The sequence below is a fragment of the Dermacentor variabilis genome, chromosome 11 (assembly GCF_050947875.1).
Source record: "Dermacentor variabilis isolate Ectoservices chromosome 11, ASM5094787v1, whole genome shotgun sequence".
NCBI lineage: Eukaryota > Metazoa > Arthropoda > Arachnida > Ixodida > Ixodidae > Dermacentor > Dermacentor variabilis.
In genome coordinates, this window is record NC_134578.1 from 12,335,227 (window position 1) to 12,363,120 (window position 27,894).

The 27,894-nt window shown below is 43.5% G+C and overlaps 1 protein-coding gene across 1 annotated transcript; it reads right to left on the reverse strand.

The window, feature by feature from the left end:
- Nucleotides 1-1,301: 1,301 nt before the first annotated feature.
- Nucleotides 1,302-24,405, reverse strand: LOC142564511 (A disintegrin and metalloproteinase with thrombospondin motifs like). Its single transcript, XM_075675530.1, has 14 exons — nt 23,839-24,405; nt 17,043-17,230; nt 15,102-15,200; nt 13,236-13,347; nt 11,829-11,894; nt 11,120-11,235; nt 10,417-10,488; nt 10,188-10,318; nt 8,192-8,244; nt 7,197-7,305; nt 6,447-6,614; nt 5,063-5,201; nt 1,974-2,093; nt 1,302-1,462 (listed from the first exon to the last, which is right to left on the reverse strand). The coding sequence occupies exons 1-14, from the start codon at nt 23,906-23,908 to the stop codon at nt 1,436-1,438; spliced, it is 1,470 nt and encodes a 489-aa protein (XP_075531645.1). The 5' UTR covers nt 23,909-24,405; the 3' UTR covers nt 1,302-1,435.
- Nucleotides 24,406-27,894: the final 3,489 nt, after the last annotated feature.

Here is a 27,894-nt window from a genome sequence, read left to right on the forward strand (position 1 = left end):
ATAGTAAGAGCGAAGCCATAGCGAGGCTTTGTATTGACGGCACAGTCATACTGTATTGCGCAGTAGAATTCTAGTTGCCAGCAAACATGATAGCGCTTACTATACAAGAATCAAACTGTCTGCTCGGGCTCGTTTGCTCACACGTGTAGCGGGGGAGGGGAGAGGGGCCACCAATTTTTCTCTGCTTGAAATAATATGGAATGCATTTTCGTTGAAAAATATTGTTGCGTCGAATTGCGAAATAGAGACGCGGATATTTGAAAGGGAAGAAGAGAAGGACGACTATTGAGCAAAGTCTAGTTTTGCGTTTCGTAGTCGATTACGAGGCCTATATAAACCTTTTGCCCGTGCTCGTAACAGTTTGATGGAGGCGCGGAGTAAAGCTCAATTCACAGCAGATGTCCGATAAAAAACGTCAGTTCACAGCGGATATCGTGGAAGAGCTTCCACGTTTATGTGACTCGTACTTAAGGCACTCGACGCCATGTCATCTACAAGCGATCGGCCTCACGGAGCGCACTAATCTAATGACCGCCAAAATGCTTTCCATGTACGTTCCGTCCGGTCACAAGAACTGGGACGTAGTTCTACCTTTTATTACTCACGCGTACAATACCGCCAAACACGAGACGACCGTCTACAGCTTCTTCATTTTATATGCTCGCCCGGCCAGGTATACGTTTGAAACTGTCTTACCGCTCTACCACCATGGCAACTTGACGGTCGCCGATACTCTATGCCCCGGTGGAGATACTCGGCGACTTGCGCGCCTGTGGACTTTGGTGTCGGCAGAAAACTCCAAAGCATGCTACGACGCACGACATCGGCCGGTCACTTATCCCTTTCGTTATCTAGTTTGGCTGTGGACTCCCACAAGGAAGCGTGGCTTGTGCCAAAAGCTGCTGGCAAACTACGATGGATCGGGTGTTGTCCTTGACAAGATCAGCGACGTGAACTATGCTCTCGAGTGGCTCACGAACACTGGCAGACGCTTTGCAGGAAGACAAGTCACGCACGTCGGCAGCTTCGACAAGCCAGTCTGACTCGCCCGGTTGGCTTTGTATGCGAGCAGAGGTATGTTGCATAGAATCACGAAAAAGAGACGCGGATATACAAAAGGAAAGAAGAAAAAGTATACGACTGTGAAACAGGCATTTTTGCTGTTAGTGGCGAACTTTAGGGCCGCAGTAAACCTTTTCCCCGTGCTCGTAATCTGTTTCACTTCAGTGGAAGATTTCGCATAATCTGGTACGGTCCTACGGTCTTTCCCGCGAGGTATTGAGCAACATAATCAATTTTGTGTAAAACAGCGAGGATTTATTGAGTACAGTTTCACGAGTTGCAAATTAAATAACGCAGCGGCCGCGCGACGTTTTATACACTGTACAGAGAGGATTTCGTCGAACGTCTCCTCTTGATTTTGTCTTGAGTGACTTCATTGACATACACCGTTGATGCATTTCTGCAAGATAAAAAAATAGAATGCAATTTAGAAAAACAAGCGCATTTATTCCTTAACCAGTGCAGACAAACGAATGCTCTCCTTAGAATAGAATCTTCAGGAATGAATAAGGACCCCGAGACAATCTTTTAATGTTTCTCGGCACAACACCCTATATATACAGTGTCTTCAAACAAGCAGTGATTTATTGAATTGAATGAGGGTGGAGGAAAGTGTGGTATAAGGGAGGTTTTTTAGATTGGGAACTGTGTTATGATGATCATTTACGACTGCTGTAGAACCGTATACGATATGGAACTCTATAGAACCCAGTGTAGTTGAAGTTAATGCTGTGCTTTTGACTGTCACGTGTCTTGTTATTCTTTGGATTTGGGACGCTATCATGTGTTTTATACGATTCATGGGTTTTAACACTCAGCTGCGGGACTGGTACACGAACTTTCATATTTAACTTTTCTGGCTATTCTGATTGAATATTCGAGGCACACAGACCACTCCTGTCAGAACTTACCTTGCCCTCTGCGCATGTCGTACCGTCCAGAGCGTTCGCTTGCCTGAACACGTAGAGACCCGTATATGGATTTACAGGGTAGCTGCAACGTATCTTGCATTGCAGCAAGTCCGCCGGGTTCTGGTATGAAGCAGAGGGAAGACATTGCGAAAACAGAATAAGATCTCGTTTCATTTCACTTTCTGCACAAATTCTTCTGTATCTGAAGATATTGCATTAGGGATTAAATACTTTTTTGAGCCATTGTCGAAAAACATAGTTATGTACAGAAACACGATGGCAACACGATGGTACAGATGGCACAGAAATTCGTGCGTTCAGGCAAACTCCAGGGTTTTGTTGTAGGCCCGCTACTTTTTAAAAAATTATATAAATGATTTACCTAATAACATACATTCATCTATTTGTCTGATATGATGCCTACATAGAATTCCTTCGAACAGATCTTAATAATGTTAGGCTTGGTGTGAGCTCTGGAAAATGGAACTTAACATTTGTAAATGTAAAACAATGAGATTTTCCCGCAACCACACACCTACCCTAACTACTCGTATTCGCTGAACGCAGTATTCCTTGAATATTTTCGGCCTTATAAGTATCTTGGTGTACACATTACCAACTTTTTGTCGTGGGCTGATCACATTTATTACGTAACATCTAGATCCAATCGTATGGCCTGTTACCTAAAACATAACTTTCTCCTTGCGCCATCTCATTAAAGAAGCAGTTATATGCCACTTACGCTCGCCCTGTGTTGGAACACCCTTCTTCCGTATGGGACCCCGACCAGGTAACACCTAACAAACTCTAAGCAGTTCGAAATCGCTCAACACGTTTCATACTGTCAAACTGTCACCAAACATCCAGTGTAACTACAATGAAAAATATCCTTAATCTACCCACCCTTGTCATACGCTGAACATTCGCTCGCCTCAGCTTTTTCCAAAAGATCTATTATCAGAATCAGGTACTTAAATCGAGCTGCATACAGCCTGCTCCCTTCTTATCGTCACGCCTTGATCACCATTGCAAAGCTATATTACTCGAGGAAACGCGGTAACTTATTCCCATTCATTTCTACCCAAAACGTGCCATGCCTGCAATCAGCTGCGTGCCTCAACCGCCAGTATTACTAACCCAGACAGATTCCGCAAACATAAGAACTTAACATGTCCTTTTGATGTTCTTTTAGTTTCTTTACATTTGTCTTTTTTCTTGCCTTTGAATGTTTTTCTTTTGCGTGTGTACGCGTACATAGCGCAGTGACCTATGTGTTGCCATCTTAGTCATTACGTGTACCTTTTGACAACATGCTATTATCTTTAATTCATCATTGTTGCTTTTTGATTTTGTTTTATATGAAGTGCTCCTTAGAAAATCTGTAAGTATTCTTTCTATGCCCCTCCCCTCTACATTGTTGTAAAACCTTGAGGGTACAATAAATAAATAAATAAATAAATAAATAAATAAATAAATAAATAAATAAATAAATAAATGTACACTATGATTCTGCCATGGTAATCAGCTGGTGAAAGCGTCGATCAAAGCGTCAAAGAGTAGGTAACCATGGTGACAAAATGACAATAGATTCGACGAGTGCAAATATGACCTTAAAGGGGCCACGACCCTAACATTTCGAGCTTGAATTTGTCATTCAATGTTAAATCGTACGTGACCCACAGCAATGTCGTAAAATTTGAGCACATTATGTGCGGTAGAAAATATGTATTTGAAACCTTCATGTCGCAGTTGAGCCATATATTAGTCTGGTAACAACGACTGGTGACGAACTAAAACACACCCCCATCAACGGCCCGCTCAAAGTAACGGAAGCTAATCTAGAAGGCTATGCTTTTATGCATTGCAAATGCCGGAAGCGATCGCACAAGTAGGAAATATGTCATGGTCGCTATGTGTCGCCAGTGGTCAGCCGGAGAGATGGTTTCTGCATGTGCTCGGTGTCTGGTAGGTGCTGCCTTCCGCGAGTGACAGAGCGACGGGTACAAATCAAGGGTGACGTCTTTGGTCCACCGTTGGCTGCTAGAGCTTGCGCACTAAATCACGCGATCTGGTTTCCAACTGTTTTGGAGCAGACGACAAAGCGGTGGTGCCACGTTTCCTGACGCCCGACAATTTATGATAAAATGGCGGTCACTATCGGTGGGAAAAGCTTTGAGGAAACAGCTTCAAATGGAAATTTCTAGTTAATATTTGCGCGTAGCAAACCGGTTTTTCGTCTTTAATATATTGACCACTCTACTCAGTTAAAATGATAGTGACAAGAGTTGGACGACTGGGTCATAGGCTCTTTCAATATTTTAAGCGTGATATCACAATAAATGTCAAAAGGTATGGTTTTTCAACATGACATCTATGGCGAGAGGTCACCTTGAGATGTATTACGCGGTCATTATTCACGGTGCACATGCCAACTGACGAGAACTCTTCCTTCGCATTGTTTGCATTGCGTGTTCATACAATTATTCGTTCTACAACAAAACGTTCTACCAACAACATTCCTCTTGAAAGTTGTATTGAAAGCTATTGTGCGGTCCATCAAAAATGTCTGAAGGGCTTATTATTGCATGCTTATAGAAACGAGAGCACTGCCAGACAGCGTACTACAATAATACCTGGCCAGGTATAGTAATAGTGTGGGCATAAAATCGAGAAGATCATATTGTGTGCTCTTTCTTCTTTTGCTCGAGGAATAACGCCTGGCGAGAAACTTCTGCAAGCTTGCCAAATATATTAACTTCGAGTTTAAAGAAGTCTGGTCTCAGTTTGGCAGGATCTTTTTTATCGCAACAGCTGACACACACTGGACACAGAGAAAGACAAAAACAAGTAAATAAAGAAGACAAGAATTTCTTTTGTTTTACTTGTGCTTGTGAGCCGTTTTTCTTCGAAAATACTTCACAATGAATTTGGACGACTAACCAGACTCTCCCCCTCACTGAAACTTGCGTCAGTTGAAGCTGCCATAATTGAGCTCGACATTGCGCTTGTAAGCTTGTAACACACACAAGATCATCGGTGCGCAGAGATTGCTTATATTCCTATAACAGGACACAAAAGTATACACTCACTCCGTCCGTCCACACGTAGGGTATCTCAGGGAATCGTATCCGGCAGTAGTCGATTGGCTGCAACTGCTCTCCTGGGAGACGCTTGTCTAGTCTTAGGGGATAGTTGAACTCTTCCAGAAGGCAGTTATGACTTCCGCGTCTGAAAAATAAAATAAATGCAAACATTACAGAATTGAAATTAGCTTTTTTAATTAGTGGTTTTATGTTTTATGTAACGATGTAGATATCTTCATCATAAGCATCTAAATTTGCAGTTCGATTAATGATGTTTTTTGTTATATTTGCAGTTTTTGTATTCCTCTTATGTTTGCGTAGCCTATTAAAATCCAAGTTGTGACATGAATGCGCACAGTGCCAATTATACTTTGGCTGTTTGCACCTTGTCATAGCTAAACGTTTTTTTTTGCCTTAGTACTTGTTTCGTTGAAGTAAAACAATCTACCAGCATAATTGTATGGGTATGTCTAAGTATAGGTATGCCGTGGCACATTTTGTTACTTTTGGTTCAAGATGGCAGTATGAATCACAGATGACACAATATGTTATCGCAGTTTCTGAGCAAGTCACCGTTTATTTTTCACTTAGCCCATGATGTGATGACTTCGCAATTGTTAAAAAAATTAAATCGAGTTACTGTTGTGCATGCAAACTTCAAAGTATTTTCTGGTGTTATTTGCTATTTATTATTGTCACACTTGTTACTGCAGAATTTGCTTCCGCATTTGAGCATTTTTCTTAGCAAAGACATGTTTTCTCCTACAGCTATGCCACTGCAGTGTATGTCATCGCTGATGTATGTCACTTTGACTATTCCTTGCTCTGTCTCATAGCGTTGGCAGGTTCCCGGGACCACGTCAGGCAGATATGCTGCCTTTAGTCCCATGCTTCTGGACAGCGGTTGTACGAAATATAACTTGAAAGTTGAATTGAACTAATCAACCTCAACATATTTATTGAGTCGTTTTCGTAGGAACCATGAAAAAGTGATCTGAAATTCTGGGAGCTGTTTCTTAGGTAGCGTGACTATGCCCTCTTTGTTACGGCAAGTATTTTTCACCACAGGTGACTTGATTTCTGTGACTCACGGGAACAACCGGAACAAGGTCAGGAATGAAGGTGCGGAAAATTTTGTAGGCGAGACCGCAATGAAAGCGTTACTGCATCAGAGACTGCTTCCATAAGCTTTTACGTAAACCACCCGAAAAGACTTCCGTTATCATCGGAGCCTGTCGGAGCTCGACGTTACTGCAATTGTCTTTTTTCCTGGAAACTTGCTAGAGGAAACAACGAATATTTCTCTCACATAGCTGTGGGGCAATACGATAAACTACAGGTACCTTTAGCTATAGTTTGACAGATGAACAAATGAAACGTATATGCTCACCTTAGCAAATGCATAATCTGGTTGACGCAGCACTGTGAGAACATGTACTTGTTCAGGCCTCCGTCCTTGTAGCTCATGATGAAGCCATCGTCCCAAGGGCAATCGGTTGCTCCAGGCGAGTCGGCCAGGTAGTCCGGTGGAGGGTCACCGTCGTGAACGCATCCCATTCTAGGGGAAGACAATAGGAGAGGCGCCTGGTTGATTAGGGGCGTATTCCCAGGTGTTGGGACCGCGACGCGTAGCCATTCGATAGTCAGCATGGTTAGAGGATAAATTTAATCCATAGTGTTCTAGCTAGCGTCCCTTCCTTCAAATGGCAATAAACCAGAGCTTGAAGTCTGTTCTTGGAAATTTTCTTGCTAAAGCTTCTACCATAGTGAGGCATTAGTACCTCGCGGATGTCGTATATGATACAGCAACTCTGGAAGCCTTTCAATATCACCTTTCTTTCTTTTTTCGTAGAACGCCAACAAAATTTCACGAGGATTGATATTATACGCTGCATAGAAAGGCTAGTGAAGTGTTTCGTAGAAAAGAAGGGTGCTGTGGTGTGACGCATTTTTATATTTAGGGAACAATATTCACTTGTGAGGGTTCAACACACTGTGCCAAGGTTTAATCTACGGGTTCTATGTGCATTTGTTGCATTATACGCTGACATAATTAAAGCGAGCATATGTGTTTGGTGAAGTAAAGACAGGACTTGTTTTCATATTAATGACATAGAAGGCCAAAAATGCTGGCACTTACAAGTGAGCCATTTCGTGCGTTGCCACCTGAACGCCGTCGTACGTTCCCGGAATGTCTTCGCCCAAACCAGTCCTCTGCACGGTGCAAGCACCTCCGATGTAGGCCACGCCTGCAGAAAAAGAATGTCATACTCAAAGTTCTGCTGGTACATATGCTGAAACGCGTGTAATATGCCAGTTTTAAGCAAGTTTTGACGTCATTCTACGTCGAATCTCGAAAAACGCAACTGTACACTCAGTATCACAGAAGCACGCACGCATGCTCGCGTTTTTCATTTCAATTTCGAATGCGAGATTCCACACTTCCGCAGATTTCGCGTAAGTTGGCTTCAACCACAGGATTTGCAATGCCGCACTTCTTTCACTTTCGAAGTGGGCGCTTAAAGCGTTCGACCAGTTCTCGCTAAACGCAACGCTCTCGTATAACATTTAAGCAGGCATTTTTGCTGTGCGGCATTTAAGGAAGAACAAATACCGGAATATCATAATTTTGTCTGCGCTCTCACTGGCAGTTTTAGTTTTTCTCGTGGGGCAAGAAATTGAAATGCAGTGAGATCTGCATGTTCATGACGTTGTTGCGTAGAAAGGTCCTTTCGTTCGGGAGCTTACATGAACGGTAGCGGTTCTATTGTGTCGGTAGCTTCTATAGGTGGAAATACGTATAGTCCACACGTATTTCGGTGAAGTTTTGCGTCGTGTGACAAGCGATAACATTACTCATATAGTGTGGATCAAAGGTTAGTAAGACTGTGAACGATGATATCCCAAACAATTTTGATGTGCTAGGAGTTGATGGTCGGTAACACTGAGTTCATTATCTCACTGATCCAGTTGAGTCTTGCTGTATTAGACATGACAGAGCTGCCGGCAGGGAAGCGTGCGTTCATGATAATACATTGTTGCCACTGTATACAGTAATAAAATTTGCAAGTGACAACTACACATCAAAAAGTCGATCTTGCAACGCTGTAACGCAATAATGAAGCGGTGCCTCACCGGCGACAGCGATGTGGAGCGAGTTGGATGGTGTCACTTGCGCAATGTCTCGCCTGTAAATTAAGATACACAAATTAGCAATTTGTTCCAATTACCGCCGATACTAGCGTTATGCACAGGAAACTGAATGAATGTCGCACTGCTGACACATAAAAGTTTATTACTACTATATCAAACGATTTGTGGGAACTTGTAGCCTTGGTAGGGAATATACAAATCAGAAACCTCATGGTCTCGATAATAAAAGCTTATGCTAATTAAGTAAGACTAATTACTAGCCTTTGATGTAAGGAAACTGTAAGTATGAAGTAGGCATTGGTGCGAAACGTCGGACACGTCGAACGAATTAGCCGCAGGCGTTTAGGAGGAACGGACGGAATGTTTAGGCAAGAGAAGCGCTTTCGCGTAAGTTCGTGAATCAGATAAATAGCGAAGATTCATTATATGTAGCTGAAATTTCCGCTGAAAATATCTGCTTGTTTCTTTCTTGCGCTACAAATAAACTTAAAGTATATTATACAGGGTGTCCCAGCTAACTTTAGCAAGACTTTAAAAATATGCCAATGCCACGTAGCTGGACAGAACCAAGGTAATGTTGTTTGCCGTCGCTTGAAGATACTCAAATTATTTTCAAATTCTGTCTAATTATATAATTAGTCTTAACTAATAAATCAACTTCTCAAATATTATTTGATGAAAAGTGTCAGTGAGGAAATTATAGAGCAACGTGAAAAACTCCCGATACAGCTTTCTTTTACTCAATGCGTGCTACATAAAAGTGTTTTTCCGAGTGTGAAAGAGGCCCACGAATACACGCAAAGTGCCTCGAGTGGCTAGTAGCGCGGCAATTTTGCGTGCATTTGCGGGCTTCTTTCACGCTCAATAAAAGACTTTTATGTAGCATGTATTCAGCAACAGGAAGCTGTACCGGAAATATTTCATGTAGCTCTAGAGTTTTCTCATTGGCACTATTCATCGAATTATAACTTTTGAGAAATTGGTTAATTAAAAAGACTGATTATCAAATTAGGTGTAATTAAAAAAGTTATTTGAGTAGCTCCAAGCGATGGCAAACAACATTACCTTCATTCAGCCCAGCAACCTAGCATACGAATATTTTTAAACTCTTTAGCTAGGATACCCTGTGTATTAAGTGTAAAGGGTGTGAGACTGGGATGATTGGCGAGCTTTGTGCTCGCACCTCCATGAACGTGGAATGAAAATGATGATCAACATTTATTTTATTTATTTTGATTTATTTAAGGTATATTGTGGTTATTGAGTAACAAAGAAATCACGTGACAATTGAGCAATAACATCAACCGCGACATAAACAGAAATATGTTTTTTTATAATCAAAGTTCAATGTACCTGATGATACAGCCAAGAGTTCTCAAGTATGTAATTCAAGCATTAATGCGCGAAGAAACCGCTCGTTCGAATACACTAGCAGGATCAACTGTGATGACGTCAGCCGGTAACCTATTGCACTCAGTGATAGGCTTGGAAAACAGAAGAACATAAACTGTTTGATGTGCGTGATAAAACAGCGAATTGTGCTCACGGCGATGTCTAGTTAAGTGTGATGAAACAGGTGTTACCTATGCGTGGCGCATGCAATTTCACTGACTGCGTGCCTAGTGAATAAAGAAATTTAGGTTTTGCTCTCTTCCTTCGCGTCTCCAGTTTAGGGATATACTTATGAAGCATGAGTGTGGAAGCTGAATCGGTAGATCTAAATTTATCAAAAATGAATGGGATCGAACGTCTCTAAACCATTTAATGCCTGCTTTTGCGTTCTTGTGTGCAAGGATTCTCATGTCACACACGCGTACTCAAGTGTTGGCAGAGTGACAGTCTGGTACCCTAGAAGTACAGGAATAATGATTGCTGCAAGTTTTCACGTAGTTAAAGAGGAATTTTTATAGTACTTACACGAGGAATTTCAGCTTATTTGGCACGGTGTATAGAAGTGCTGCAAAGCGCTCCCTCTTACCCTGTGAGGAGATATGCCATGTCGTAGTTGCCAGGAATGTAGCCCGAAGCCAACCGCAGTGTGAGCGCGGCAATGGTTTGGTCGGCGTTGACGTAGTTCCCGGCGTACCTGATGTAGGTCTCTTGATCAGGCTGACAAGACAAAGGGTCGAAATGAAATACGTAATCCGCAAAGTGCTTGGAGCACTTTCAAATACAGTTGGGATAACATTTTTGGCGCTACAACTCACCGTGCTGATAATGATCGCCGTTAGCTTCATTCTGATGTCGATTCCTGCGGCTGTTGCGTACCTGAGATTGACCTGTAAAATTTAAGCACGAGGGAGAAGTCAACCTTCGCATTGCCTCATATGGAAGCCATTATCAGCATATGTCAGATTTAAGAATAGGGTTGTATTTGTTAGCGTTTCTCCAGTGAACGGCGTAAAGACTAAACACCGTGCTGCCCTGCAGAATGGCACTGAAGGGGAAGTCAGACAGCAATTTGAATAAAAGAACCATAAAAAAAGCCCCTATGAAGCGTTCTGGCTGTGGGAATCATGGTTAGGGAAAATTAGTGTTTGTTTACTCAAGACAAATTACGTGTCGCTTAGCCGCATCCTTGCTAGCTCTAAAACCGTTCCAAGCCTCCTTTACCAAGCTGACGGCTAAGTTTCGCTAACTCGATACAATACCACTGTATTTTTTCAACCGGACAGTAACTGGGATCCGAGACGCAACGTTACACATTCTTTAAGAACAGTGCTGAAGGTGAAATTCGTAGACGCCGGACCGCCGTTTGTTTATCAAGGCCTCGTTTTTGAGCGAATAATACTGTTATTTCATTGAACCTTTAGTAAAATATAAGCGGGGCTTCGAAGAAAACACCAGTGACTCGTAGTAAATCGTGCTGACTTGTCAATATAAGTTTGAAGATGCAGGTTATTCACTTACGGCGTTAATGAAGATTCCGACATAACGGATGAGATCACCGCGTGTTTTGAAGTTGCGGTTGTGCACCGAGTCTGATATGATGACTACTTCAGGACGAACTGACAGAGTTCTGTTCGCTGAAAAAACCGAAGCAGGAGTTAGTGTTCTGAAAAAGAAAACGATAAAGCAACTTGGCACAATTTTAACATGTTCGTTCAGTCATTCTCAAAAAGCGAAGTGCAGATGCAGGCCCACTGTGGAAATGTAGTGCCGTGCAAATGCCACTGACAAATTGCAAAAGCGAGTGATCTATTGCAAGAAGTTAACAACAATGACAACGAATAAAGTGACGAAAAAAAAACTTGCTGGCTTGTTATATTTGACACGTACGCACAAGGGCATGACCTGTGTTCGTCAGGGAAAAAGAACAATATGAATTCCTGTTTTCACTAACTTGAAATGAAATAATAATACTAATATCAAAAATAAGAATGAACGCAACATAAACTAATCGAAAGGGACCATTTTAAACCTCTCAAGTACTTCTGGCTCTTGCTTGTTAGCAGAATTTACACTTCAAACGTGCGATATGCCACCTGATTTCGCCTAGTTGCGGCACAAAACGATACGCGCGCACAACATTTTATGCTGAGTCATTTGTAGAAAACAGCAGAATTTTCATGATGACCATGAATAAATAAAGCGTGTGGCATATCTCGTGAGTACTCACTCAAGTCGGCTTTGGTGACTTCATTGGTCTGGATGTCATCAGCTAGCGTGGCGTTGTTGGTAAGAACTGAAAAAAATAAACATTTTCATAAACGTGGCCGTTCACGCGATGACATACGTCATCCAATCTAATACACGGGAGGGAAGAAATTGTTTCTCCTGGTAACCGCTGCACCGATTTTGATGTAGTTTATTACATTTAAATATAACTCAAGATCTGGTAACTGCAATAAGTACATTTTCGGCCAATGCCACCGATTGTATAAAAAACTGAAAATTGCAAAATTTTTAGAAACATGCGTGAACTATGCTGCAACTCAGCAACAAAAACGGTATCGCTATTCTGTAAACTGCATCTAATAATACATCATAAGTGGACAAAATTGATATACTACATATCACTTTGAAGTATATTAAAACGAAATTCACAAAAATGTCCTTTAGTAAATGATGTTTACATGTCATAGGGCGGCTGCCTTTGCTAATACGTCCAGCTTTGTGATCGGCTGGGGTTTACTCTTACGGAAATTCTAATGTAAGAGCTTTTCGTGAACAAGGGCCTCGTTAATTTCTCAATAGGAGTGTTTCGAGACCCTTGTAAACGTCGGGATAATTTCACGTAAGCTTTAAATTTATGTTACATTTATCCGCTTGAAGCGCTATAACATAAGAATTTACAGAATTTCAATGCCTGGTCTGGGTGCAGAGTGGCCGATTTATAAACTTCGTGTTTCTATTTATAGAAAGAAGCATAATAAAAAAGATATACATTCTAGGTCCTCAATAAAAACTTGGCTTCTGACATTAATGAGAGCAGCATCTCGGGCAAGTTGGTAATACATTACTCAAATGATATTACGCAACAAAAAACGACACGGACCTAAGAGAAGACGACACGCCAATCGCTTGGTATGCCGTCTTCTCCTACGTCCGTGTCGTTTTTTGTTGCGCATTATATAATTTGAGTAATGGCTTCTGACAGTTGGGCATATTTAACGTTTTCGCTCCTACGTACTCACTTTAATTCAAATCAGTGCAGCGTTTGCATAATGCGATAATCTCTTCGTTTTACATGCATTTGAATAGGGAAATCGGATTTGGCTTTGAGATAAAGCTTGAGCACTCTTAAAGGCATGTAAAAAAATGGTGATGCCTGTGATGTCCCGGTATTTTCGCCGCACAACCATCTCATCTCTTCTAGACATCAATCAACATTTACTGCTGTAAAATTACGAGACTACGACGTGTAAGAATAAATGTTCCTGGGCTAAGTGATTCCTTGTACGTAAGGAATATTCAGCAAAGGCAGTTCAGACGGGCTTGTGAGGTTTAGTCGAATCATATGTAAGGTTGTTTTACGCCAACAAAGGTTCCTTAAACAGTGAGTATCAAAGCAGAATATGCTTACTAGAATCCAATACGTGAGCGGACTTGTCTTTGACACGGAATACCTTGTGTGCATTCTTATTGTCTTTATCGTTCATCGGAATGATGCGCAGGTCGTTGTCAAGAATTCCCTCCTGCAAAGAAATGCATGCGTAAGGCTATGTGACCACATTGACATAAGCTTGCGATTATTGGTTTTGATATGGCATAAGTTAAGCCGCAACTAGAGGTTTTCCGTGAGATATGTACACACGCACACATATTTTTCACAAATTAAAAAAAAGATCTCCAGAGCATGATCGAAAACAACGGCTCGCTTCGCGAAAAGCAAACAGCCGACTCCTTCAAAATTATCTCGTGACAGAATGTGGCAATGTTTTAGAAGCTTATAATCTTCTCGTTCCTCCCAGACGTATTTCAGGCAGACTGTACACTTCATGAAGATCCACTAAAGGCCACAAGTAAACAACATTTTGAAATCGCCGTTAGACCTATCCAGATGTGCGGAAAGCTAGCTTGAACCATGAAAATAAACGAAAAGCACAGAAAGATGCCTTGACACTTTGTGAACAGCGAAACATTTTCCTTGTTACGCAGCACAACTTTAATAGTAGGAAATTGTTGGCTATCACGTTGGTTTCAAAAGACAACATTGTCACTTACGGCAAGAGACATAGTTAAACGATTTACTAAGAACTTAAATGGACAGCCTAGTCGTACTCCTGTCATATAAGGCGTGCCTGTCTGCAAAACCTAGTCCATGAACTCTGAATACATCAATGTCACTGAAAAGTCGTGCTTGCCAGATGAACTTGCGTTACAGGTCTTGTTTTATATATTCATATAAAGAAATGTTAAAACATAACAAGCTTCCGTCGGCATTATTTCATCACAAAAAAAAGGCTGCGCGTTGTCGCTTTGATTTTGTTTATATCAAATAATAAAAACACTTGTAAGCTTCCCCGGCCGTGCGACACAAGTGCAGCTTACAGATGTAGCACGTGCCAGAAATATTACGCCGGGCGAGCAACACGAGTAGAGAACCAAGTCACAAGAACCTTTCACCAATTTCTAGCGGAAGCCGATACACAGTGCTCGAGGCCCCTTAATAAAATGAATTGTGTAGGCGAGCTAGAAACGAGATACGGGCGCCGATTTCTACCCTAATGGCATACGTTCAAAGGATTACCAAGGTAACCCTTACCGCGAGGGAGCTTCTTCTAAATGGTAGCGGAGCAGTTATTCAATCTTCTCTGGAGCGGACACCGCGGGCTTGTTCGTGAACACTCAAGCAACTCGGGACCTTATCAACCGCGTCGCACCACGGGGAACAAAAAAAGAAAAAGACAGAAACGGCCCAAAGCCCCTGGGCGCTTTCGTATGGAGCAAATATTGAAAAGCCGTCGCCGCAGGATGCCGGCTCGCGAATGGGAGGCAGAGGCCGACAATCTCCGCCGCATCTCCCTTGAGCTCGATGAACGTACGCCGCGTGGCGTACGATATGGCAGCCTTAATTAGAACGCTATGCCGAATATTGAGTCGCATAACAACGCCAAGGAAGTTCTAGCTCATTTACTCCAAGCTTCTTAGCTTTGCCTGCTTCTTTATATACAGCTCGCTGGGGGCTCCCGATGGCACCCAGCGATGACTGTTTGTACCTGCCCCGGCTGAACGAGGCCACGGAAACCTGAAGCACTCCCGGGAGACCATAAAACGCAGAGAGTCCTCTGGTGTGATTTGATCAGTTTCACTTTTCTACTCTTTCTTTTTTCTTTGATTTTTTTTTATCCGTCGCTGAGAAGGCGCTGACTCGGGCGGCGTCTGCGCTGAGTTTCACGTTTTTTGTGTGTGTCTTCGTTTGTCGTCACAGTGTCACCCTCTCACGTACCACGGTCGTGCGATTGGAATCGCGGTTCCTCCGGATCATGACGCTCGCCCCGCCGTGTTCGTCCGAGAAGATGTTCTTGCCGATCCTCGTGGTCCGTACCTGCAAAGTGAAAAAAAAAGATCGCCGAAATCGTAAGACCTTCACACGATACGCAGTCAGTGCTCTGGAAAAACGGCTAGTATGCGCGTGCCACAGTGACAGCAACAAAGACCCGCAATTCTGATGCAAAGTGTTGCGGAAGAACCTGTTCTGGCATGGCTGCAGTGGAAGTGGCATAAAGAGGTGTGGTCGGTACTGCGCAATAAATTCCTATAGACGCTTATCGCCTGGTGTTTACTGTTCTCTTTCACCTGGCAACATGATGTGAGCGCTTTCCGCATACAGCTTACAGTTTACAATTTATTGTTGTATTTCATTTTGTCCTCATATCTGTTCAGTCAAGCTGTGGTCCATTTCTGAGTCAATTTTATTTGTTAACCGCCGCGGTGGCTTAGCGGCTATGGTGTTGCACTGCTAAGCGCGAGGACGCGGTATCGAATCCCGGCCGCGGCGGTTACGGTATGATGCGGACGAAATACAAGAACGCCCGGGTCCCGTGCGCTGGGGGCGCATTAAAGAACCCCGGGTGGTTGAAATGAATCCGCAGTCCCCAACTACGGCGTGCGTCATAATCAGGTCGTGGTTCTAGCAAGTAAAATCCCAGATTTTATTTAGTTAAATTTATTCGTTAGAAATGTTGGCCTGGCAAATGAAACAAAAGATAGAAAAATGTTTGTAATTCAGGGTAAAACATTACATTGACAGCGATTCAATGCTTTGTTCGCTAATTGGAAGTGGTCTGCGAGAATTGATACACAAAGCTCGAAAGGTACTTGTAAACGAGTTCTCAGTGTGCAGAAATTGTAAGACGTGGTTCGAGTTCTTAGAGGGGTTTACAGCGCACAAGCGCAATGTCCCATGTAAGACCAAACTGAACTTTTATTAAAAGGAATCAAGCGAATTTTGATATTGCTGCCGCGGGAGTCGACTCTCTCAGCTCTTGTGAAATCTGATAATTCGAGATCTATTAGGGCGAGATTCTGATTTAATTTTGGTCAGGACATTCATACCAATGAGCGTAATAAACTTAGGCTTACTTGTTGGTGTAATAAAGCCATTTCTGCAATAAATGTGTAAATGAAGAAAGTAGATGCTTCATGGAAATAACTATGAACTATTGGGACAGCTGGCCAACACGTTTAGCTAATAGTGTGGTACCTTTGATGACCGCTACTTTCGGAGCGAAAAAAACTTGTGAATAATACTCAACAAACTGTACATATCATGAAGTTTTAAGTTATTTACTAGTAGTCTGCTTGGTTTTGATAGAAGCCATGATGATCAAGCTTGTTTATGAATGCAGGTGTAACAAAATTCAAATAACCCGAGGATGGTAGTGTAATGTTTTGCTAATGTAATTTTGCTAGTGTAATGCTAGTGTAATTTGCTAATGTTCTAATTGCAAATGTGTTTGCGTGTATGAACTGTGCATAACTTGCGAGCGGAAGGGCTGCACTTGAGGGTGAAAATAAGGTTTTAAGGCGGCTTTGTGTAACACTATACCTGATTGTTTTCACTTTATTTTAGATATGTTGCAAACTTAGAAACTTGGTTTGCGCCCCATTGGCAGCACAAGAAATACGTCCGCAACGTCCTGTATTTTTTCATCACACCATTGAAATTCGCATCTGTATTGAAGAAATACTTATTTTTTTATGCTTACCACACATAGGTTTCTTCCCCGGTAATCTCCTGTTTTGATAAGTACTTCAAAAGCGTTACATTGGTATGCGCTGCTGCGATATGCTCTTGAAATCTGCGGACTTTCGGTTTAGTTTTATTGCTCTGGGTCACGAGCAGCTGCGATTCCACTTTTCTATATAACGAAGGGGGCTCACTCACAATTGAGTCCACTGGCTTGCCATCCTTGAATGTTCTGATCAGCAGCCTCGGAGGCAACGCGGACTCTTGATGGAGCATCAGTTCGTAGCCGTCCGTAATTTGGAGAAGCACTGCACTGTCCTCGACTTCTTGCAGCACAGGGTACACTATGGTCTCGGTGTCAAAGACTGGGATGTAGTAGACTGAGTCTGCGCCGAAAAGAAACAAAAGTCCACATCTCTTTATTGAGTAATGGTACCTTATTTCACAGGAAATACAAAGACAATACCATGGTTAATGATTATTACGTCTTTATTCTCGTATAGCGCGAAGCAAAGTAGTCTAGCTTGTTTATAACGAAGTTAAGAGAATGGCATGTTTCACTACAGGTTGTCAGTAACGACGCAATGCGTGATTACGCGAGATGGAAATGCATAGCAAAAGGCGTGGAACGAGTTCTGTCGCCAGACTCAGTGACTCACGTACACAGGATGAAAAAAATAACAACGGTGGCGAAGATGACATCATTACCATGATCTATAACGACGAAAGGCGAGAATCTGAGTAACGCGACGCTGGCGGTGTCTACCATACGATGTACGTCTTTTCGTGTTTACGCTGTTTATATATTTGATTGAAACTACAATTCTAGGAATCAGTTTGGAACTATTCCGACAAGAAGTTCAAACCTGTGACTATAGTTTCATTAGAAATCCGAATGGTAGGGCTATTAAATTTGGAAATGTCTCAGTAATGCCATATATTATTATTAACCCACTGCGGGCAGGGTTGCCACATATAACAAACGCAGGGATATGTCACCTTCAAGCTGTGCAACAAATTGTTCATGTTGTTGCAAGCTTGTACTGATGTAGTGCGCTTAGAAGCAACGATTGTTTGAATTTAATGTAAATGCAGTGTCATGAAGTAACATTTAAAGTGTTCACAAAACACAGACACTGATGTCGCAGGTGGCTTATCTTATACTTCACACCTTGGTATGCTGCATGTCACCGAATAACAGCCTAAATAATCGTTCGGTCAGCGTACTCTCTTGACACGATGCCAGCAACCTTCTTCAGTTTTTCAAACTTTTCTTAGTGCTTCGGCCTATCTCACAATATTTGTGACGTCGTTCGTCCGCCAACGCATGCGCATTTTCACCGCTGTTACCATTGCATCGTTGCAGTTATGCAAAACCAATAGCGTCGTCTGTTAATTTTTGTGCAACCTTCATCTAGAACACTCAGACTGCTCGTTGTCGGTGTGAGGTAATGGCATCGGCTGCTCACACTGAGGAAGTGAAATATATATGTGAGTGCATCAGAGCATTGTTCTAGATTAGACAGGCAAGGTAATGAAATGTGACGGTGTCGAGAAAAAGGAAAGAAAGAGCATCAGACGTATGCAAAAAAAAAGAAATGAAATTAAAAGCGATGTAGCGCAATTCGTTTGTGTATGATATTGTGGGATTAGCCGAGTACGCTTTGTCTTAAGTGTCTAGTGTCTGTCGACACGGCTCGAGGAATAAACGGACGTAATTTTCTATGACGGGACTGCAACGGCCTTAACGCGCATCCTTTAGGCACCCGGGTACACAATAGACTGCAAATTGAGGTAAAGTTTTGGGAAAAAGTTACGTCTATATGAAAATTGTAATACGATTATAAGAATGTGAGAACTTGAAGTAGGATACGCATATATAAAATTTTCGGCACCACGCACGTTCCAGTTTTGAATTTTTCTTATCGGCATTACGTAAGAACTATTATCTTCTAAGCAGTGCCGAAAACACGCTTTGTCAAACACTGCAATATGCTGCTGTTGGTACACAGCCCTTAGTTATGATAAGGCTAACTAATTGCTATATAATAGAAAAAAAACGTAAACGATGCCTGAAACGATAAGAATTGCAAACGCAACTGTGGCCACGAAGTCCTTCATTATCACCAGTTTTTGCGATGGGCTTGCACATCCAACGGCAGTAGGAAATGGACATCATCCAAATACGCGCGCAATATGCTAAACCTGCGCGTCAGTCAGTAAAAATACCGCCACTCTTTATGCAAACTGGCCTGCCTTGAGCACTACGATTGCTTTGTTGATGCGGTTATCAGTTGGGCTGGGCACCTGCTCGTGACTAAGAAAGAGTTATGAGCGGATTGTTTAAATGCAGTACGCTTTCGTCCTTGACCCCTCTTTAAATCATATGCGAAACACTTTCGCTGTTGGCATGGCTTCATCACGGTATATTTCACGGTCAAGTGCAAATTCAGTTTCATTTCCAACCGGTCACTTGCAATAGCGACCATGATCAGCTGTGTCCACTAATGTGATCTGTATATGCATGGCTATGTCTATGGCTTTTGTGCTTCATCTTTGCCTTGGAAAATGTTTATACGCAGCGAGGAGGTGGAAGAAACTCGTCGAAATTCTATTTCTTGCACTGTTACTGAAGTGAGACCACAGACTACTACGAAGTGTCTCGAAATGATGGCGGCATTTTGCGGCCTACTATTTTCTTATGCTAATATGTAAAACATTAGGCCAACAGTTTGCCTTTAGTAAGAGTCAGTTGTTGAAGCTTAGGGCAACGAGACGCGTTACTGCCTGTGGCAAGCAAATTTATTGTTCTAGTATGGCCGCGAAAGACATGCAAAGCTACGAGTTCAGTGCGTCCGCTTTCACTATCGAGAGAAGAGAACCTATCTGCAATCCCGCTTTTTGTTCTTAATGACGGCCGCCGCTCAAGCGGGTCATACTGTGAGCCTTCCGCATAAAAACTAATCAAGACCAGCCGCACAGAGCTGCTCACGGGTGCCGTAGATTTACTGCGCACAGCGTAAGCCACGAACCGTATTATGCGTGTTCGCTGAACATCGCATTGATTAAGAAAGTTAATCGTCCTCGTATTCAAATTCTGTTCTACAGTGCGCAGTTGTTCTTGTTTTTGAGGTCACTCCTTTTCTCGACTCTTTATGCTAGACAGCTCGAGTGCACTACAGAATGAAGCACTACACATAATTTTTACGCGTAACTAACACTTCTTTTTTTGCCTAGCGTGACGCCATTTAACTGATAGCCTTTGCTAAACTTTCACTGATTTCAGGTGTCGTACGGGATGTTGAAATATAGGTTATCAAGGACACGCAGTGAACTGGAAACAACGCGGCAAGTAGCTCAGTATTCCACAATTATGGAACTTCTTCACTACATACTAACGAACGCTGTTAAGCTTAATATGTAGGTCGCACATAATAAATTGCATATACGTATGTCTATCTGGGAGCGGAAGTTCTGCACCCCAGAAAATAAAAAAGGGGTGGTGAAACCCACATTGAAATTCTTGCACAAACTTCGCGTGAGGTTACAGATTTGGCAGTGTTTTTTCAAAGCAAGTTAAGATCTTATGAGGAAGAAATCGTTACGCAATGTTAAGAATTACAGTCTCAGTCCTGGAACTAATCCAAATTCACAAAAATGCAATTTCATCGTCTCGCTCTGAGTATACATTCGGCCGTCATTTTTTCCCGATATGAGGCAACACCATTTTTTAAACCCAAATAGAAGTAAAAAGGTTTTTAATAAAATGTTTTACCAATTAAAATATCTTAAGTGTTGCTTTATAGCGGCCTTTTACAGTGTCGACGTGATGCGTTTACTGTCAAGCGTACGATCGGAGAGCAAAATGGGGATAGCCGATATTCTAATTGCGTTAAGAGAAACAAAGATGGAGCTCAGCAGTTCATATAATGCGTAGGTTAGATAACCTGTGGACCATAGTGAGTTATAGAATGGGTGCCAAGAGAAGGGAAGCGCAGTCGAGGATGGCAGAAGACTAGGTGATGCGATGAAATTAGGAAATTCGCGGGCGCTAGTTGAAATCGGTTGGCGGAGGACAGGGGTAATTGATTGGAGATCTCAGGGAGAGGCCATCGTTCTACAGTGCACATGAAATGGGCTGGTGATGATGATGATATACTTGAAAGAACCCCAGGCAAGATCCCTAGCCGATGGCTTGATGACAAAAAACGCTTGCCTCAATCTCCTCATCACTCCTTTTGTTGTCACCCTATTTTGTATTGTGTAATTTTTTGGAGACCTCAGTGTGCATTTTGATGTTGCGTTGTGTGACCGGTTTCAGGGTATTGGATATCTGTATAGATTCTACCGTAACGCTTTACGTCTTCCGAGCGAAAATTTCTTAATTTACGTTGTACCTTCGCCATGGCCGGTCTTAAAATCTTACACATTCTTCTCAAATGAAGCGCAGTATTGCTCGAGCAGTCAACGATAACTTTAGTTCTTTTTTGTCATTGGGTCGTCGCGCGGGCGCGCCGCAGGCGGAAGTAATATCGGCAACGGTTGACGGGTGAAATTGATTGGATCTCCGCTTTAAATTAGGGCGGTGAGAGTGACACTATTTGTTGCGACTAAAGAAACATAAGACTAAAGAAAAGCCAGGAAAAGCGCGTCGTCGGCAAAGCTCACCGAAGGTCGCCATGCAGAGCTCGCATCCTGAGTAGCGCGTGAGGTTTTTGAGGTCGCAACGCCCCTAATGTGATAGATAACCGAGAAACGCACAAGAAGTAGGAAAGAAAGTACTCATCACCGGTTTTTCTAGCATCAGTCTGGAGCCGCATTTATAAAGCTTCCAGTTGGTAAGTGCTTTTCTTCATTGGCTGGCCGCCTTCGTTACAAAATTCCCAGCGAGATTATTGGCTGCAGTTTGCTCCTATACCCACAATCCTCGCATAATTGCCTTCTTGTGGTGAATACAGGCCATGTTTCTTCACGAGACAGGAACGTTTTGCAGTGCCTCATACTCAGCGGTAGTTCCTCTTGTAGTGACTTATCCAAGTGGGACATTTCACTTTGACATTAAAGAAATCTTTTTTTAAATATTCGCTATTAAACTCCTCTACCTCCTAGCTGTTATCTTTGAAGCTAGCGGGTCGTTATACGTAGCGAATTTTTTTACGGAAGAAGGATGGTGTTCTTGGTTTTCTGTTGCCTTTTATAAGCTGAAAGACTTCTATACCGATCACACCACGTTATTCGCTGCTGATTTGTTTTACTGGATTTATTTGAATTCTTTTTATCAGTATGATTCTCACGACAGGCTGCCTTCTCCAGCTTGGTAAGACGCTCTAGTAGGTAACGCTGAACATTTTGTAAAAGCTGCGTAATTGTGACGTATTTCCACTGGCCAAAACATAGCGAGATAAATTCATTTTTTAAATATTTTTTACGCGAAGCCTTTTCGACGCGAAACCACCACTGGTTTGAACTGGGACACGGAAATACTGTATCAACCACTTCTCGCTGAAACCGCCATGATGTTGTCGGTGCATCCATTGAACTATGCGAACGAATCTGGCATCGAATTCAATGTTTTCTTTGCCATTAACTAGCCGCCTTCTCTAACGGCATGTCCAGAATCAGGACTGACGGAAATTTTCTCCTAGGAACAGCTCTAGAGTAAGAGGTTTCTGTGAATATGGGCCCTGTTCCGTGTAATACTCATCTTGCGTTTAACTTTGCGAAATACGCTAGAATGTTTTAACTTGACTGACTTCCTCCGAAGTCCGCCGAAGCAGACTGCAGAAACTTCACAGCCGGCCAAGTAAAATCAAATGAGTTGTGAAGGAAAATGAATTGAAAACCATTGTCGCATGGCGATGAGCACGGAGCGCTGGCTTCAACGACGCTGCATCATTGATCGATGTCTGGGTTACATTATATTAAAAAGCAATTCTTGCCGCACTTGTTGGAATTGTTACTTATACGCAAGACAGTGGCGAAATGCAGACAACAGAACGCAGAAGGTTCAACCCTCGATCGTTCATGTGTTTTCTCCTTGCTTCAGAGTCTCACTCATTCTGCTATGTTAATGCTGATCGTTCAAATGACTAATATAATTGCGCAGTCTTTATGAACAGATTTAATGTCCCCGTACGTGTCAAGTGGCCTGTCACGAGTTCGCGTGCCTCGAAGACTGTTGAATCGTCGACTCTTGTCCCGAACGAACAGGAACAATGTCCCTCGCCGTTTTTAATTTCAGAACTATCTGATTGACACGGGGCTTGCAATTGGCAGCCGTTGTAGTGGCTTAGCTTGTAGTAGCTAAGCATAATGGCTGCAGAACTTTAGGCACAGGCGGTATATATGCAAAGCACAGACGCAAAGGAAAAAGTGCAGGGAGAAGCTGCTTGGCAAGCTTCACGATTGCCTGGTTCAGCCAAATATTGTTGCGCATCTGCATGCCATTGTATTTCTCTCTTTATTTCAGGCGCCAGCGCAGTGGCTGCTGCTACTTGAATTCGTTAACCGTGGATTTCGGAGCTTATCAGCAGTAAAACTAATTGTTGGGCATGCTAGTGCTGGTACTTCAAAAAACAATGCAACGCAAATACAAGGACATAAAAAGAAACACACGCGTACCTTCGTGCCCTTTAGCCTTGTCCTGTACGGTGCAGTGTTCCGGCTTGTTTGGCTTTTCTTTTCCCGTACAACACACGCCGAGCTTAACGATGCCGAAATCATCTTCGTAATATTAGAACTGAAAATTGCTTCCACAGAGTTTAAGTTTGGTCCTGTGTGCCTTACCTTTCGTAGAAGGAACTATCATACCGCAACTGATTTTCAAAAGCAGTGCCAAGTGCATGGAATAGTTTGGCAAAAACAAAATAACACAAATACAGGTCTTCGCCTCCTGCTCCTAGCTTGTCAGTATCGTTTTGCATATGAATGCTAGAGCGCTACAAGACGTAACAACTGATAAAGGAACTGAAAAACAAAAAAATTGTGCCCTCACCTCTTGGTGCGGACGCCACCAGTGCCAGGCAGCAGGCGGCGAAAGCGGCCTGCGCCGCTCGAAGACCCATAATCCCAGTGAGTGCGCTTGGCTGACTTCCGAGCGACTGAGATCCGCGCCGGTTCCCTCGGCAGAAGCGGGATCTCGCAGACTTGAGGGCCGCCGCTTAGCGCAGCGCAGTCGTCGCCGACGTCGTTGTCGTCGCCGGGCGCGATGGAGATGGTGGCGGCGGTAAGGGACAAGGCCAGTCGAGGTCGTCCCCTTTCAAAACCGCTCTGGGAGCAGCGTCGCGACAAAAATCACCCGACTTTCCGAGTTGCAAGTCAAACGAAAAGCGCGGAAGGTAAAGACGCACAAGTGAAGCGCGATACTGGAGCGATTTCGCGAAACCAGGAGCTCTGCAGACTCGGCGATTTCGTACGGAGGAGGCGGCGGTTCGACTCGGCGATGGCTGCGACCGCTCGCATTGGGACACCTATCAGTATCGAAGTAGCTGTAAGCTTGTTGAACGTGCAGCTTTCGAAGACGCGGTGATGGAGCACGAGCGTTCTTTAATCTGAAGCGGACAGCCGTCGGGCAGGGAGCTTATATGCACTTTCGATTTCGCGACGAGTTGTTGCGAAAACGGAAAAAACAAACGAAACCAAAAAAGAAGAACTTGACGTCTACGACACGCGTTTTGTTTTGTGCTCGGTTGGTATAAAACCCCTTTCCTTCTACTAACACCCTTGTATACTCACCACTAACTCTCTAAAGTACGTGTTTGTTCCCAAGGGGAAGTCGAGGGGGACAGGTGCGAGTGGAGGGTTCCGTAGCGTCGAGTCACGAGATTTAGGAGGCTCGCAAGAAAGAGTTGCGTCACAAGCAGATGCCCCTTTCAAGTGCCAGAGGTGATTCCCCGAGCGTCGGCTGCCAAGGCATACCTTCTCTAACCTTTTGACTTCTCAAAAGTATTAGATTTGTCAATGCAGAATTTTTTTTATTGAGGGTGCGCAATATTTCGATTCTTCCAGTCTTCTCCGCTCCTAGAGATGCTTCACATGTGGCAGGAGTTGAGACACTGGCATTTGCCGGTGTTTAGGCTGCATGCCGTTTGTGACAGCGTTTACAGCCAGTTTATTGTGCAACTTAAGCCGTTGGTGTCATTCTGCGAGAACGAAGGCACGATGGGGCGTTTTTTTTGCGTGCAACCGTTTTTTCGACGTAAATTTGCAATGCTGCGTGCACTGTATCTTGTCTATAGAGATTGAGTGCTTCGCTTGCTGCATGTGCGGTTGTGTTCTGCGAGGTGCGTCATCTCAGCGACGCACATGAAGATCGACTCTTTTCAGTTAAGCAAGCTGCAACGTCGGTTAGCTGTTTCGCTTTCGTCAGCGTGTACAGGTGCGTGCTCGCAGGATTTCGTACGAAACTCCGGTAAGCGTGTTGCGACTTACTGTGAAAACGCGACTTCATAGCTTTTCTCGTGGTGCTCTCAGCCGGAATCTGTGGGCAGGGGTGGTCAGGAAACGCTGGCAGAAGACGACAGATTATTTAAAAACAAATCGCGTGCTATGCCGATGGCCGTGCGGTGCTTCTCAGCGTACCTAGAATGTGGCAGCTGGCTCTTAGAGCGTGATCACGAAGCAAAAGGAAATATTGTGACGCGGAATTTTAAGTAGACGACCAGTTTTGTTGGAATCCAAATGAAGGCGACCATATAGTGATAACATTGCAGGAAGACGGAAACATAGCCGGTTGTTGCAAATTAGTTCTGCGGAATACCCCAAGGAGGAGGAAGCGTCATCAAAAGGAAAAGTTCTCATCCATGCAAATGCGGCACAAATCTACAAAGGAAACCCATACAGGTTTCTGAGAAAGAAAATTTTGCCATTGAGACCCAAATTCAAATCCCTGATCCGGCATTCGAACCCTGGACCAAGGCCTTTCCGGGGTGTTAGCTCTACCATCTGAGCCAATCAGGAGTCTATCAGAGCGCAGCGTGGGGGCAAATCAATTGACAATGCGAAGCACAGCGACATTGAATATGGCATATCAGTTCTGAGGAATTTCGGAAGGTGGCAGAAGCGTCATGATAGGGAAATGGTTTCATTTCTAGGTTCCTGCTATGTTCGGGTGGATGATTTTCCCTTTACGTAGTCGGTTCTTGTTGATGATAGCATGACATATATTCATATGCCACGTTTTTTTAGACTCTTCGCGCAAGAAATGTTCCACTCGGAGCGCGCGTGGCAACAATGCTCACCTGCTGCCATGCCAGAAATCTAGCACTTGAAGCCAACATCGCTGCCGCAGCTTTGGCATTGCCAGGTGGTATGGTCGAGGTCAAGGGATGGGTGCCCAGCCGTGGCAGCCGTATTTCGGTGAGAGTGAAATGTGAGAGTATTCCTGGACTTCTATTTAAGTGCACGTTAAAGAACGCGTTATGCCCGAGGGGTTCGGACGCCCGTTTGCTAAAGTTCCCGCCGAGGTTCGCGATCAAGGCAGCGTTGCACACGCCGGCTTTGAGCGTCGGGCTTGCGTTGCTGTAGCGCTCAGCTGGCAGATACTTGATGCCGACTCGAAGGTGCCCAATCAGCGAGGTGGATCGTAGTCGTAGCGAGGTGGATCGTAGTCCCGGCTCGAAGGCGGCTGTTCATGCCACGTCCCACATGTTGGCTGCGGGAGCCAGGAGGTCGCTTGCGGGGCGCCGGGTGCGGCTGGAAGCAGGCTGGAAACAAGTCAGTGGGGGAGTATGGCATAGGGTCTAGAAATAGCAGGGGAGAGCTATTAGTAGAGTTTGCAGAACGGAATAATATCCGGATAATGAATACCTTCTTTCGCAAGCGGGATAGCCGAAAGTGGATATGGAGGAGCCCAATGGCGAGACTAGAAATGAAATAGACCTCAAACTATGCGCTAACCCTGGCATCATACACGATGTGGACGTGCTCAGTAAGGTGCGCCGCAGTGACCATAGGATGACAAGAACTCGAATTAGCCTAGTCTTGAGAAGGGAACGGAAGAAACTGATACATAAGAAACCGATCAATGAGTTAGCGGTAAGAGGGGAAATAGAGGAATTCCGGATCAAACTACGAAACAGGTATTCGGCTTTAACTCAGGAAGACGACCTTAGTGTTGAAACAATGAACGACATTCTTATGGGCATTATTAAGGAGTGGGCAATAGAAGTCGGTGGTAAATTCGTTAGACAGTATCCCAGTAAGCTATCGCAGGAGACACAATATCTGATTAAGAAACGCCAATGTTTGAAAGCCTCTAACGCTACAGGTAGAATAGAACTGGCAGAACTTTCGAAGTTAATCAACAAGCGTAAGATAGCTGACATAAGGAAGTATAATAGGGATAGAATTTAACATGGCTCTCAGGAACGGAGGAAGCCTAAAAGAGGTGAAGAAGAAACTAGGAATAGGGAAGAATCAGATGTATGCGTTAAGAGACAAAGAGACAATACCATTACTAATATGGATGAGATATTTCCAGTGGCTGAGGAGTTCTATAGAGATTTATACAGTGCCAGTAACACCCACGAAGATAATGGAAGAGAGAATAGTCTAGAGGAATTTGACATCCCACAAGTAACGCCGGAAGAAGTAAAGAAAGCCTTGGGAGCTATGCAAAGGGGGAAGGCAGCTGTGGAGGATCAGGTAACAGCAGATTTGTTGAAGGAAGGTGGGCAGATTGTTCTAGAAAAAACTGGCCACCCTGTATACGCAATGGCTCATGACTTCGAGCGTACCGGAATCTTGGAAGAACGCCAACATAATCCCAATCCATACGAAAGGGGACGCCAAAGACTTGAAAAATTATAGACGGATTAGCTTACTGTCCGCTGCCTACAAAGTATTTACTAAAGTAATCGCAAATAGAATCAGGAACACCTTAGATTTCTGTCAACCAAACGACCAGGCAGGATTTCGTAAAGGCTACTGAATAATAGACCATATTCACACTATCAATCAGGTGATAGAGAAATGTGCAGAATATAACCAACCCTTATATATAGCTTTGATTGATTACGAGACAGCGTTTGATTCAGTCGAAACCTGAGCA

What these genes read in the sequence shown, in the direction of transcription:
- LOC142564511 (XM_075675530.1), bottom strand. Translation starts at nt 23,908, where the DNA reads ATGGGTCTTCGAGCGGCGCAGGCCGCTTTCGCCGCCTGCTGCCTGGCA. An exon ending in GCAAGCCAGTGGACTCAATT is followed by an intron (nt 15,201 to 17,042) that starts GTGAGTGAGCCC and finishes TTCACTTTGCAG; the next exon opens with GTACGGACCACGAGGATCGG. An exon ending in CGCTCACGTATTGGATTCTA is followed by an intron (nt 11,895 to 13,235) that starts GTAAGCATATTC and finishes TATTTTTTTCAG; the next exon opens with TTCTTACCAACAACGCCACG.